Genomic DNA, 14,334 nt, shown 5'->3' with positions numbered 1-14,334 from the left:
CACCTGTCTCTACCTCCCAAGTGCTGGGATTAAAGGAGTGCACCACCACTGCCACACTAATTCTGTGGCTTTAGTGCTAGTCAAAATTTACTTGTTATTGGACTTTGTGAAAAGTTGAGAATAGAACCTTGAGTCCTTCTGAAATCACCCTGAGGGATTGTGGTGGGAGCTATGCCTGTCTGTGAGCCCTGATTTAGACTCACAGCCTTATTGAGGGTAGGCAAGACCCTTCACACAGAGAGATGATGTGTTTATTTGTCCTTTTCATTTGACCACAGTAACACCACTGGAGGTCTTTGTTGGGGCTCTTCTCTGTTTGATTTTTGTTAGCTTGTTCCACTACTGTTGAATTCCTCAGCCTTGGCTGTCTACTTTCTTTCCCTGATAGTCACAAAACCAAACCATTTTATACCATTTCCCAGACTTTCTTGGAAGGGATGCTGTCTATCACCATCCCTGCATCCTCACGTTATTCCAGATCACATTAGATTATTCATCCAGTCAATTGACAAACGTTCTATGAAAATGCTCTATTGATTGGCAGTAGGAACATAGAAAAGTGACCATATAACGGTTTCTAACTTCCAAGGAAAGCTCCAACTTTAAAAGCTTCATGGAGCATCTGGAAGCATTAGTCACTTGTGATTAGGCAGGCCTGTCTCCTGACCCCACCTGGCTAATGAATCACTATACATATACAATCTGGTTTCATTCCTCCTGCCATCTACTTCAGAAGTAAAAGCCTTAGTTAGAACCAGCATTCCTTAGATTCTGTGTGTCAGATATTAGGGTTCTGCCAGCTGAGACCCAGGGCCAGGAGACCTGACCCCCAGCTCTGTGTTCTGTTGCAGAAATGGCAGCGACGATTCTTCATCCTGTATGAGCATGGCCTTCTGCGCTACGCCCTGGATGAGATGGTAAGTGTCCTCAGTATTCCCTGATCCTGGCCATGCTCTCCTCAGGCTCTTCAGCTGTGGCACTGCTGGCCACATCATATGTGAATATAGCCCTACTCAGGCTTCTGTTTAGGAGTCTTGGATGTTTTAAAGGACTTGTAGTACAAAGTAGAAAATACTCTAAAACCCAGATCTTGTGCTTCAGGCTTGCTTGGTTTTTTTTGTTTTTTGTTTTTTTGTTGTTGTTTTTTTTTCTTTTAAAGCAGTTGTTGGTAAGAGGAAACAGTGAAGAATGAAGTAACTTTTGTTCAAGGTTGGGGAAAGTCCTGGAGATCAGCAGGGTTTGCAGAGATGGTGTTCCTACAGGCCTGAGTGGAGACAGGCAGGCTTATGTTCTGTCTTCCTAGGACTGTCCCACTAGATGTTGGTATAGATTTCTTTTTAGCTGGCATTGAGGTCTACCAGTCCTGTGATCAGAGCAGAAGACCTCTTTCTTCTCTTTCACTACCTGGTTTTCTGCCTGCATCATGGGTGGGCTAAGTGCTTGCTGCTCTTGTTCCAAGGCCAAACCCTCAGTCCAGTCAAGTAGAACAGAATGCCTGCCTCTATTTCTACCCATGTCACCTCCCTTTTCTCTAAAGGAAATTACTCTCTCCTAAATGAAGCATTGGATGCCTCCTCCTCTGTCTTATGAGTAGACAAGTGTGTGCGGGTATGCACTGTGTTGCCTGTGAAGACTGGGACCCCCAGGAAAGTCTAGTCATGCTGTTTCAAATAGATTGGTCCACTTGCTGCACCCAGAGCAGGTTTCTTTTCTCCTCTCCTCTCCTCTCCTCTCCTCTCCTCTCCTCTCCTCTCCTCTCCTCTCCTCTCCTCTTTTCTTTTCTTTTCTTTTCTTGGTTTCTCTGTAGCTTTTGGAGCCTGTTTGGGAACTAGTTCTTGTAGACCAGGCTCACCTTGAACTTGCAGAGATCCGCCTGCCTCTGCCTCACAAGTGCTGGAATTAAAGGCGTGCACCACCACCGCCCGGCCCAGAGCAGGTTTCTTGACTCTGATGCTGTGAGACCCTATAGTGTGAGTTAACTGTCTCCAGGGACTTTGCAGAGGGTTAGGACACTAGGATCTGGGAAATGATCATTAGCATTCACATGTGCCGAGCAAGCCCCTTTCCACCTATGCTTTTTAATGTGGCATCTCACTCCTTTTATTCTGAGATCATTAATGGGCATGATGTACCTCTAGCCCCCCCCCCCCCAATAACTGTCACCTCATTAGATTGCTTAAGATTTTTTTTTCCCCATTGTTCCTTTTGATGAACCTGAGAGTGAAGCACAGGGGTTTTGCTCAAGAGTCATCTGTGAGCCAGAGTAATTTGAAGTGGGCACTGACAGTGACCCAGCTAGAAACAGGAACAGGTAGACATGCATGATGTTCTTCTCCGAGTTCAGGAGGTACGGACGGCAGACTCTACTCCTCTCTTGCTGTCCTCCTGTCTTAGCTGTCAGTGGGCAGCAGCTCTGGGATAGGAGTTAGGTCTCCCATAAGCCCTGGTCTTAAGTTCTGTAACTAGTGAAGAGTGTTGGAACCTCTAGAGGTCGTTTGATTATGATCTTGTTGGGTTCAGACCATGAGCGTCTGACAGCACAGGGATTCTTTATATAGGCCCCACTGAAACCTAGAAGAATTCATTATTCCATTGATTCAGTCACATCAGCACAAAGAGAGTGGCTGCTGGGCACCAGCACTGATTGCTGCTGCCCTTAACAGTGCTTCTTAATAAGACCATTGAGCCAGGTGTGCTGATACCTTTTGGTCCATAGCATCTCCCAGAAACCTGATCTCTATTACTGCAATGAAGACCATGATTAAAAATAACTTGGGAAAGAAAGGGTTTATTTGGCTACAGGTCCTGATCATAGTCCATCATTGAGGGAAGCCAAACAAAGAACTTAAGCAGGGCAGGAACCTGGAGACAGGAAAGGAAGCAGTGATCAGTGAGGAACACTGCTTACGGACTTGATCTCAGTTTGTACTTTTGTACAACACAGGACCACCTGCCCAAAGTGCCACTGCCCATAGTGGACTGGGCCCTTTCATATTAATCAAGAAAATGCCCCACCAACTTGCCTACCAGACAGTCAGATGGATGCATTTTTTTTTAAATTGTGGTTCCCTCTTCTCAGATGACTCTGAACTTATGTCAAATTGGAAAACTAAAATAAAATAGCCAGTTTACAGGGTATGGGTTAAGGCAGAGGTGACTCTGTGTCAGGACTGTGAAAAAGAAAAGGAGGAAAAACTTGAAGAAAGGACATTTCGGGGCGGGGGGGGATGAGGGGCATCCAATTCCGAAAGTGTTTGTGCATGGGCCATTTTTACATGGCCTTGTATCTGGAAAGACAAATCATGTAGCCAGTTGATGTTTTTCTTCCCAGACCAGGGTAGTGCACATGGCCTAGTACTTCTAAGAGTGAAGTGGCAGAACCAGCAGTGGCAGTCATGTTGAAAGGTCTTCTAAAGTATCACGTTGTAAGACTTTTACATGTTGCATCAGGAAGCTCACATAAAAGCTACAAAGGAGGCCACCACAGTGAAGACCAGGCAACAGGAGTTAGTCAGAATAGGAGCCAGGAAGGAAGAGGCCATTTCAATAGAAGTCAGGAAGGAAGTAGCATGAGGGTTCCTCTCGGTAGGCCTGAGGGTGAGGGGAACTTACCCATGCCCTCTGGTCTGCAACATGTCAGGGTTGTTTACCCTTTGTAACCATTCCCTGGGGCAAGAAAACATGTCGTCCTCTACCACCCTCTGCCCATTTGGATGAGACCTGACAGTAGATAGATGCCTGTGCTTGCTCTCATGAGAACTTTTACTATGTTCTTTCTGATTGCCTTTTAGAGCCATGGTCTTCAGTAGGGTTAGTGTGCCTCAAGGCTATGGCAGTTGTGTGGTTTGGTTGAAACAACTAGAGCAGTGATGCTATTTGTATATACCAGTGGGAGGCTAAGGATGCATAAGACATCGCCCACAAAAAGGAGAATCAGCTTAAAGTTTCTGTAATGACCAGGCTAAGAAAGTCTGAATGATTTGGCCGGTGACTTATTTACATTTTTTTAAACTTAAAATGTTTGATTTGTTATTAATTATTAACACAGGACACAGAACTTACCCATTTCCTGGATTGGGATAATAGATGACAGACTAGGGTTATCTTACAGCCTTTCTTCATCTTGAGAGGTTTCTGTGGGATCCTCTGTACCTCTCCTGCCTGTGTGTGCAACTCACTCAGGGAACACGTCCATATTTCCTTTTTTTTTTTTTTTCCGAGACAGGGTTTCTCTGTAGCTTTGGTGCCTGTCTCAGAACTAGCTCTTGTAGACCAGGCTGGCCTCGAACTCCCAGAGATCCGCCTGCCTCTGCCTCCCGAGTGCTGGGATTAAAGGCGTGTGCCACCACCGCCCAGCACGTTCATATTTCCTATGGCATTCTTGGATCCTGGTACTTATGAAGTACCCCCATCTGGGTGCTTGCATCTAAAAATAGCATCTTTCAGCAGTCTGTGATTGCCTCTGGTCCTCTTGTTATGCTGGCTAAATGGCAGCCCTCACTGGTAGCCTGCCCTTCCCAGCAGACTGACTGCACCAATAAGTTGTAGCATTTTATGGCTGACTTCCTCCCTTAACACTTAATCACATCTGTTTCAAGTTGTCATTTTTCTGTTATACATCTCCCTCCCTCCCTCCCTCCCTCCCTCCCTCCCTCCCTCCCTCCCTCCCTCCTTTCTTTCTTTCTTTCTTTCTTTCTTTCTTTCTTTCTTTCTTTCTTTCTTTCTTTCTTTTTGGTTTTTTGAGACCTGTTGCTTTGGAGCCTGTCCCAGAGCTAGCTCTTGTAGACTGGGCTGTCTTCAAACTCAAAGAGATTCACCTGCCTCTGCCTCTGCCTCCTGAGTGCTGGGATTAAAGTCGTGCACCACCACCACCACCACCACCATTTTTCTTTCTTTTAAATGCTTTTTACCAGCCAGACTTCAGGTTTCCACTGTGATTGGGGTCTTGATAATTCTTGATTTCTTTTCATATTGTCTAAGTGGGGTTCAGTGGACCAGGCATAACAAGATATGTGGAATTAGCGCTCCCCAGCTGTGGTGAACTAGAAAGATGGGCAGTAGGGTAGTCCCAGAAGTGTTGTTGGGAATGTGATAAATTTGAATTTCTCTCACAAAAAGGGGAAATAATGATATCCAGAAAATACTTAAGAAATAGTGAAGAAAAGGCATCTCCTGGCCCTTGGCTGGGCTGTGAAGCAACGAGTGAAATGCCTGATGGTCACAGTGTCCCCTCAGGAGGTGGATAGTGGTACTAGCTCTGGGAGCTTTAGGACTCTGGCTGGCTAAATAGGACAGTTAAGGTCCCTGATCTGACCGTTGCCTTTTCAGGCAGAGCTAAAATGGCACTCACTTTTGGGAATCTTTCTTTTCCTTTAGTGTGTGTGGAGTCCAGGCATTATTTCCCTAAAAAAGAAGAGAAGCTTCCAGAGTGTTTGTTGAAGTGAGGGGCATGATGGCCCACAGACATAGTGGAGCCTGAAGAGGCTAGGCCTATTGCTTTTCAGGAGAGTACAAGCAAGGAGCCTAATACCCCACTGTTGCCTAGCCTTTGCTTTTTGCTCCGTATCTGGATCATATAGGAACTGATACAATACTAAAGGCCTACTTGCATCTGACAAGAAGTTCTGGGCGCCATGATGGGCCTATTCTCTTCCTATCCCCACATACAAGTAAGGCAAACAGATGGCTGAATGCTTTGTTGTTTTTTATTGTGGTAAAATACACTTGACATAAAACTCACTACCCTGAGCACATAACACAAAGTACATAAGGTGGTAGTGAGTACACATACAGCTTTTGCCATCCAAGTGCACAAGAGCTCTGTTGTCTTCTCAGCAGAAATTGTTCCCAGTAAGACCCTAACTTGCCCCTTAGCCCCATTTTCTGGCTTGTGTCTCAGCTTGATTCCATCAAAGCCTCATACGGGTTGGTGTCCCTTACCATAAATGTTTTGAGTCAGGTGAAGCTTAGTATTTTGGATTTTTTTTCCCTACATTTGGGGGTATTTACATTGATATTATGTGATGTCAAGGGGATGAGACAAAGTCTAAATAGAAGAATCATTTATGTTTCAACTATATCTTATATACATAGCCTGAAGGCAATTTTATACAATATATATGTGTAAATTTTACTATACCCCAACATGAGGTTAGTGTGGAATTTCCTGCAAGTCAGAGCTTGATTATATTTTGGATCATTTCAGATCTCAGACTGTGTGTAAGTGGACTCTTAGCTACTCATATCTAGGATATTGCCCTCTATCTGTGTTCTCAATACACATTGCTATGGTATTATTGCAGCATGTGGCAGGATTCCATGCCCTTTTCACTGTGGTAGGTCCACAATTCTTGAATCCCATCTCCAGTAAGGTGACCTGTACCTCTGCATGGAGGTCATTGACTTGTGATGCCTGTCCTGAAGCCAGGTGCAGTGACAAGGGCTACAGAGTCCCAAAGAGAGCCCAGAATACAGGAGCTTTGGGACTCTTGGCTCATGCTGACTTCGAGCTTTCTTGATGTAGCAGGTGAAGCCCCTACAGCTTTGGGACATGCGCCTTTTTAGGCTTGTCTGGCCACCTCTAAGTTCGTAAGCCCTATCAGATACAGTAGCCCAGCATGGTTCACTATGGATGTCTGTGTCTTGTATGTAGACTGATGGTCTTTGGGGGTCCTCAGCAGACTGTCTCAGATTGGCTTGGGTTGCATTAGAGATGTTTCTTGTAAGAAATTCTAGGTCACTTTGACTTTGGAACTTGTGTGTACCTTTTTCTGGGCACATTTCTGTTACTATTATGTCAAAGCTACAAGCATTACTTGCTAGAATGTCCAGGCCCTTCAGAAGTCAAGGAAGGGCACCAGCACTTCTGCTGTTATTAGGAACTGGCAACTAAGGTGTCATTTTCTTTGCAGCTGACCTCCTAGACCCTGATTATTCTCAAATCTATGGTTGCCCAGCATTAAAAACCCCATACGGGGTGAGCTGAGAAACCCTTTTATAAACACTCTTGTTTTTTTTATTTTTATTTTTTAGGGTAATGTGACATTTGAGAATTCTGTTTTGAGCTCTGACTTGTTTTCTTCTTATTCAGAACTTTGCTGGGCAGGCTACCTGAGCAGGTGAGAAAAGGGTCTATCTACTCCTGACTTGTTTTGGCTCTGCAGCTATGTCTCAGTCAATAGTACCTCTAGGGAACATCACTGATAGAGGACGGCCATGAAGCACTCAGAAAATCCCTCTTGTGGTGCTCAGGTTGTGGGGACTAAGGTAGCTGTATAATTGCACTCTGTGCTTGGTAAAACCATGATGAAAATACTGAGAGGCAGTAAGTAGTTTGGGACTCAGACTAGTCTCCTAGCAGGAAAGGGGGCTTTTTGAATGCTTCTGCTTGCTGCAAGATTTCAAGGGAGGAGCCTGCTTCTTAGCCCCCAGCTTGGTGCTTTGTGTACATTTTGTAATGTGGTCCCCACAGTGATGTTGGCTGTGGATCAAGATTAGAACAGTCTCTTGTTCTGCTAGCCAGAGAATTTCTAGCATTACCTAACATGTTATAGTCAAGAAAGCCCAGTGGAGGTGTGTGACTGAAACTGGATCCTGGGGGCTGAAATGGGGTCCTTAGGAGTCCTAAGCATCATTCTTGAACTTCTCTCCGGAGTGTAGAAGGGGTGCTGACTGTTCTCATACAGGGCCAGTACAGAACAGTTTTAAGCTTGTTTGTGACTATGGTTTGGATAGGCATCCTTCTAGAAGTCTGAATATAAATTAGGCTTAGTTCCTAGGGTGACATTGATAAAGAGATGCAGGCCAAGGATCTTTAAGAGATGGAGTCAGCGGGCAGTCTTTAGGTCATTGGAATATGGCTCTCAAAGGGATTGTAGAGCCCTGATTTCTTCGTCTTGGAGATGTGACCACTGGCTCTAACACATTCCTACCATGATGTACCATCCTTACCACAGGCCCATACCTGTAAAGCTTTAAAACTGTGAGACTAAGCAAGCTTTTCTTACTTAAGTAGCTGGCCAGGGAGGTAGCCCAGTAAACAGAAAGCTTGCCCCACATGCCTGATGACCTGAGTTCAGATCTCAGAGAAAAACCAGAAATGACGGTGTGTGTCTGTAATTCTAGTACTCCTATGTTGTGGTGGAGCCAGTGAGCTTGGAATATGTAGTGCACTGGGAAAAAAAGAGACCCTGCCTCAGACAAGATGAAGGCAGGATCCTTTCACTACCACACTTGCACAGATATTCGTACACATCTGTGTATACACACACACACACACACACACACACAAAACAAGTAGCTCATATCAAGAATTTTGTTGCAGTGTAACAAGCTAGCTCTCTGGTATATGTACCTCCACTTTGGGATCCTTAAATGAACACCCACAAGCCTTAAAGAGAGAAGAAGTTAAAGAAGAGTGGGCAGGGGTAGTCAGGTAGGCAGGTATGGCCAGTTTTAAGGTTCAAGTCCACTTATGTGGATGACGCACTAGTGTTGAGAGGAGACAGGTCACCATATTCCCTCCTCCCTGTGCCTCTTATCCTCAGGATGCTTGCTGAAGCATGGCGAGCTCCTTGCACTTCTTGGTATTTCCTACAGGGCAGTAAGTACTTTGATACAAGGGCAGAAAACAGTAGTTAGCTGTCCATCTAAGTCAGGATCATAATTAGATCCCCACTTACCCATCTCCTTCAAAGTTTCTGCAGTTCCTTCAAAGGGAAGCTTCTGGGCTCCATTGCACTATCTGTCCAGCCCTATAGTTGTTTTATCTGCCCAGCCTTCTAGTTGTTATAGTGGTATTTAGTTGATGGAGGCAATGGGAGCAGTAGCTTTATGTTTTTGTTAGTTTTTGCAGGGGAAACATGGAGAAGATGCATTGTGACTGGCACCTGGCCATTGCCTGTAGAGAGTGGGTGAACTTTCCCATAGCAGCCAGGCCATGACCTTCAGGCCATAATGATGAGCAATTGTCTCCCTCCTGAACATAGAGGAGTGCAATAAAAGCTAGCAGCTTGGAGTTAATTGTCTAGGAAACTGACTAAGCAACAGGTGGGAAACAACTGTTGAAAGAGTAAGTTTTATGGAAAACACATAGGGCCAAAGAAGCCAAGCCAAGTGGCTGATGCCAGTGTAGTCAAGAATGAGCTTGCAATATCATCAGGCAAGATAGAGTGTGGAGGCTATCAAGTCTTCTGGGATAACTTTCATTCCTTTTCCCCTTTTGGGTCTCTAAACTAGACCCCCCCACTCAGGTGTCCCATTCCATTGACCTGATCGTGCCCTTTACTTTGGGCCTTCTGTAAAATAACTGATACATCAATATAGTCATACAAACCTGTTCACTAAGGGGGCTGGCTGCTGGCTGCAAGTTTAGAAAGCCAATGTCAATCTTCTGTTCTCTCCACCTCTAAGCCCACAACCATAGGGGCCTCTCTGTAGCCATAAATGCAGAGGAAGGCAAAGGGGATGTCTTTATGATAAAGAAAACTCTCAGGATTCAGGAAGTAGCTGCTTTTGAAGGCTCTCGGGGATCCAGGGAACAGTGTGGGGAATCTCAAAGGTGAGACCTTGCAATGTACTATGTGCTCATCAGTGTGGAAATGTATTGCAGTGACCCATATAGGGTAGGTATCAAATGTGTACATAAAATGATAGGTATGTACTTTTACAGTTGCCATAAGTTTAATGGCCTAAAATAGTATGAATTTAATCTCTTTCAGTACTAGAGTTTAAGAATCAGGTCAAGGTGTAGGTGGCAGTTTCTCTTTGAGGCTCTGCTTTCTGCAGACCTCAGTTCCACTGTCTACTGTTATCACTTTGTGGTCCTTCTTTCCATCCCTGCAGCCTCTTATTTGTGTTTGATGTCTATTTTCTGTTCTCCTATGTCATTCTTTTCAGGCCTCTTTCTCCCAGGACCTTTAGGATTGCATTGAGGGATTTGCACTTGTATATGCCAGGATTGTCTCTGGAGTATGTAAACCCTATTCAACCATACATAAAGAAGCTCTTCACTGACTTTGGGCACATATCATGGTGGAGAGATAGGGCATGTGTGCTTTTGGAGGCAATTACTCAGCTCCATATGATATCATCAGAGGGAGCTGCTTCAGAAACAGAACTTGTAGCATGAGTAATAAAAACCCAGAGACAGGGGGCTGGAGAGATGGCTCAGAGGTTAAGAGCTTCGCCTCCTCTACCAAAGGTTCTGAGTTTAATTCCCAGCAACCACATGGTGGCTCACAACCATCTGTAATGGGGTCTGGTGCCCACTTCTGGCGTGCAGGCATAGACACAGACAGAATATTGCATGCATACATAATATATATATATATACCAACCCCAGAGACAGATACTGGGGTTCAAGCTGAAGATCAGAAAAGCAAAGCAGTCAACCACTAGAGAGACTTTTTTTTCTCTACCAATCTTCATCCCGAAAGGGCGAAACCCTATCTCCATGGATACTCAGACTACACACTCCAGTGAGTTCCTTTCTCTTCCCTTTTATATTTCTCTCTCCACCCAGCCTATCCCTATCTGTTTCCACCTCCCTAGTGCCAGGATTAAAAGTGTGAACCACCACCACCTGGATCTGTTTCTGGATCAATCTTGTGTAGCCCAGGGTAACCTTGAACTCACAGAGATCCCTCTGCCTCTTCTCCTGGGATTAAAGGTATGTGCCACCGCTCCCTGGCCTCTAGTGACTTAGCTTTGCATTCTGATCTTCAGGCAAACCTTATTTATTAAAACAAAATATCACTACAAGAACTTTATGCCTTGAACAGTTTCCAGAGCAGTGTTGCTGGGCAAGCCAAGAGCTACACTGGCCTTGTCTGGAAGTGCAGCAGGAATGGCTGTCCTCTTTCTGGAGACCTGACACTGTTGTGTGATTGGAGGTCATAGCTCTTAGTGAACTGTGGGAACTCTGTAGGAGATGCCCTGGCTGTCACAGATAGACCCACCTGAGGGCAATATCACATTGTTTTGTGTAGGAAGGACCTGGAGAGCCAGCCCCTGCAGATGGGTTAAAGACAGCCTTACAGCTCAGCTTAGCCAGTGGGAGGTCCCTTAGTGGAAGATGTAGCAGTGTCTCTGCTGCGTTCATCTAGAACAACCACAAGGAGAAGCAAGTAGGGGCAAGACAAGCCCCTTTTTGTCCTTTAGAGTCTGTCATCCTAGTGATGATCCTAGTGTTGTGTTTGCTTCTCAGGAGATATAGACCAAGCCTGTTTCACTAAATAAGGGGACAGGAGTAAAGGAGATAGAGGGGGACAGAAATACGCAGAGCAATAAGACCTAGAAGGACTTTGTACACTACCAGCTGTGTCCCACTTTTAGCCTCATAAAGTAGGTTTTATCCTGTTGAACAAAAGGGTCTTAAAGAGGTGATTTGCCCGTTTTGTTCTTTCTCTAGTGACCTTGCTTTTGGACTTCAATCTGTTTCTGCATCCCCAAATTTCCTATGTGACAAGTCATTCTTTTGTTGAGCCCACCCAAAGGTTGTCCTTGTCTCTTGTCAGAACACTCAGCAGTGGGAAGGTAGCTGTCTATCCACGGGGCATATAGTTGATGATGGACTAGAAGCAGACCTCACTTCCTGGGTACTTAGACCTCAGTGATCAGTGCAGAAGTGAAAGAAGTGAGACACCAGCCATAGCTCATTTCTCTCACTGCCTTTGCTCCTGGAGGGCAGAGTACATTCTCAAAGTTGAGTTAGTCTGGTCTGAAATGTTGGGTTTTAGGCAGGTTGGCCAGGCATTTCAGAGCCTCACATGGTTAATGTGTGAAGAATATTGCTGGCTGCTTAAAGGGCCTGGAATAGAACTCCAGCACCTCTACTTCAGTGATAGGCATGGATTCTACTAGCTGGTTGACACCTTGTTGTAGAAGGCTGCTTGTTTGTTTCCCGTTGCTCAGCCCTGAAATAACCACACAGAAACTATATTAATTAAATCACTGCTTGGCCTGTTAGCTCTAGCTTCTTATTGGCTAGCTTTTACATCTTAATTTAACCCATTTCTGTTAATCTGTGTATCACCACATGGCTGTGGCTTACCAGCAAGGTTCCATCATGTGTCTGTCTCTAACAGTGGCTACATGGAGTCTCGCTGACTCTACCTTCTTTCTCCTAGCATTCAGTTTAGTTTTCCCTGCCTAGCTCTATTCTGCTAAGCCACTGGCTGAAACAGCTTTTTTATTCATTAACCAATAAAAGCAACACATATACAGAAGGACTTCCCACACCATTTCCCCTTTTCTGTTTAAATAAAAAGAAAAGTTTTAACTTTAGCATAGTAAAATTACATATAACAAAACAGATATCAAACAAGAATTACAGTTACAATATTTATATATACTTTATCTTTTATCATAACTAAGGAAAACTATAATTATAACTATATATTTTTCAACTCCATCAAAGACTCCAGAAGGATATAATATTATCTAAGTAAACAGAAAGTGCATTGTAAACAACTTCCAAAACTCTAGAATTGACAGAGACATCTCACTGCCTGGACAGTCACCCAAAGTTCTTCTGTATCGTTGAAGCATCCATCTTCAGCCTACAGGCCCACAGTATCTAGTAGACTTTACCATGAAGCAAGAGGTTTCAAAGACAGTTCCAACTATACTGGCAGTTTGTTAGTCACATTTTTCTGTGTTCTGCAGAATGTCTAGCAGACTCTTCCATGAAGCAGGAACCCTAAAGGACCATCTCACCTTTAGGCAAGTTTAGCAGTCATCTCTCTGTGGGTCCTGCATGTCCAGTTCATCAAGCAGTCCAGGCAAGAGCAGTCTCTTTCCCAAATGGCTAACCAACTCCATAAAGAGCCTCTTTGGTGCCCATCTTCCTCTTGAAGTAGATTGGTACTGCCAGGAGCAGATGTGTCTCATTGTCATGAAAAGTTCCAAGCTCTTAAAACATGTTAAATGTCATATTCTGAAGGTCTCTGAAAGATCTGAAAATTACCTGTCTAACTGAAATATATCTCTATATATCTAGAAAACCTAACTAACATGACTATAAGCTTGACTATTATAGATGGTTATCTATTAACCTATATTTCTTAATTATACATTATATTTTTAAATGAGCTGTACAAACACAATCTCTTAATCAAGAGCAGGAATATACATATAACAAAATTGATCTTAAATTTGTATCAATAAACCAAGATCCATACCAATGCAAATCTCTATAGCATATCCCCCTTTAAATGTAAACAAACTCATTTAGAGAATTTGAGCATATTTCTCTCTAAACTGCTTCCTGCTTTTTGTTTGGCAAAGTAATTTTTGGGGGTATTTACAGCAACCTTTCAGGGGGTCTTGGTCCATCAAACCACATTACTCTGGAAGAAATCTGAAGGTTCTCATCCTCTGTGGAAACAAAAGCACGACCTTTTTTCCAAAGCAACAGATCCTTAGACCCAAATTCTGAAGACATGAAGACAAGATAAAATATCTTTGCTGGTTTAGCTTAGCAGCCCATACAATGAAATGTCTCTCTGTATTTAGCTCTTTCACAGTCAAAAAATTCAAAGAAAACACAATAATATACATAATCCAGACTCTCTGTATATATTTCATCTTTATGTGGCTTATTTTTCTTACTTTATTACTTTTTCCACAAGTTCAACATTAATTTCGTTATCTTTACTCCTTTAATCTATGACTGTCTTTACTCTTTTATATTACATTAACCCTCTTTACTCTTTTTCTTCTTTCTCCCAATCCTCCGTACATTTTTTTAAACACACTGTGTTTTGTTTAGAGGTCTTTTATGTCTGAATCTGTCCTATTGTATATCTGAAATCCTTTTTTTGCCCAGGACCTCTTCTTAAAATGCTAAGCAGCTTTACTAGAACTAAGGCTGCTTTGCCTTTTGGCTCTGCCGAGTCTGACATGGCAGAGGTCCATTCACTGCCTCAGCGACTGCAGGGTGAGAGCCATGCTCATGCTGGTAACCAGTTGGCCCATGCTGCCACCAAGTAACTTGCAGCACACTGCCCACAATCCCCATTCAAGTGCTTGGTCTCCGAGTTCATTCTGGCAGCACTGGCCAGGAAGTGCCTATTCAAAACTGCATGGGTTTTTGTTTTTGTTTTCTACAGCTGAATCAGGAAGACTTCTCTTAAAGGAGCTCCAGCATGCCACCAGCATGCAGAGCCCATTGGGGGGGGTGGGGGTGGAAATGCGGCTAAACTTTATTTTTTAGTGTCTAGAATTCCTTTCCAAGCCCCCTCAGGTTTTAAGTGGATTTAGGTAGCATACGTTGGAGCACCAATTTGTTGTAGGAGGCCGCTTGTTTGTTCCCTGATGCTCAGCCCTGAAATA

At 43.9% G+C, this 14,334-nt stretch overlaps 1 protein-coding gene across 7 annotated transcripts in view; it reads left to right on the top strand.

Moving 5' to 3' along the window:
* Positions 1–14,334, top strand: part of Mprip (myosin phosphatase Rho interacting protein) — a 126,737-nt gene that overhangs the window by 38,616 nt on the left and 73,787 nt on the right. For all 7 annotated transcript variants that reach the window (XM_075992362.1, XM_075992363.1, XM_075992364.1 and 4 more), the window contains exon 3: positions 852–917. In XM_075992362.1, coding sequence (XP_075848477.1) covers positions 852–917 — 66 coding nt within the window. The remainder of the gene's footprint in view (positions 1–851; positions 918–14,334) is intronic.

Source organism: Microtus pennsylvanicus, chromosome 11 (assembly GCF_037038515.1).
Source record: "Microtus pennsylvanicus isolate mMicPen1 chromosome 11, mMicPen1.hap1, whole genome shotgun sequence".
Taxonomy (NCBI): domain Eukaryota; kingdom Metazoa; phylum Chordata; class Mammalia; order Rodentia; family Cricetidae; genus Microtus; species Microtus pennsylvanicus.
Note: the sequence above shows the minus strand (reverse complement) of the source record. Positions and strands in the feature narration are given on the sequence as shown.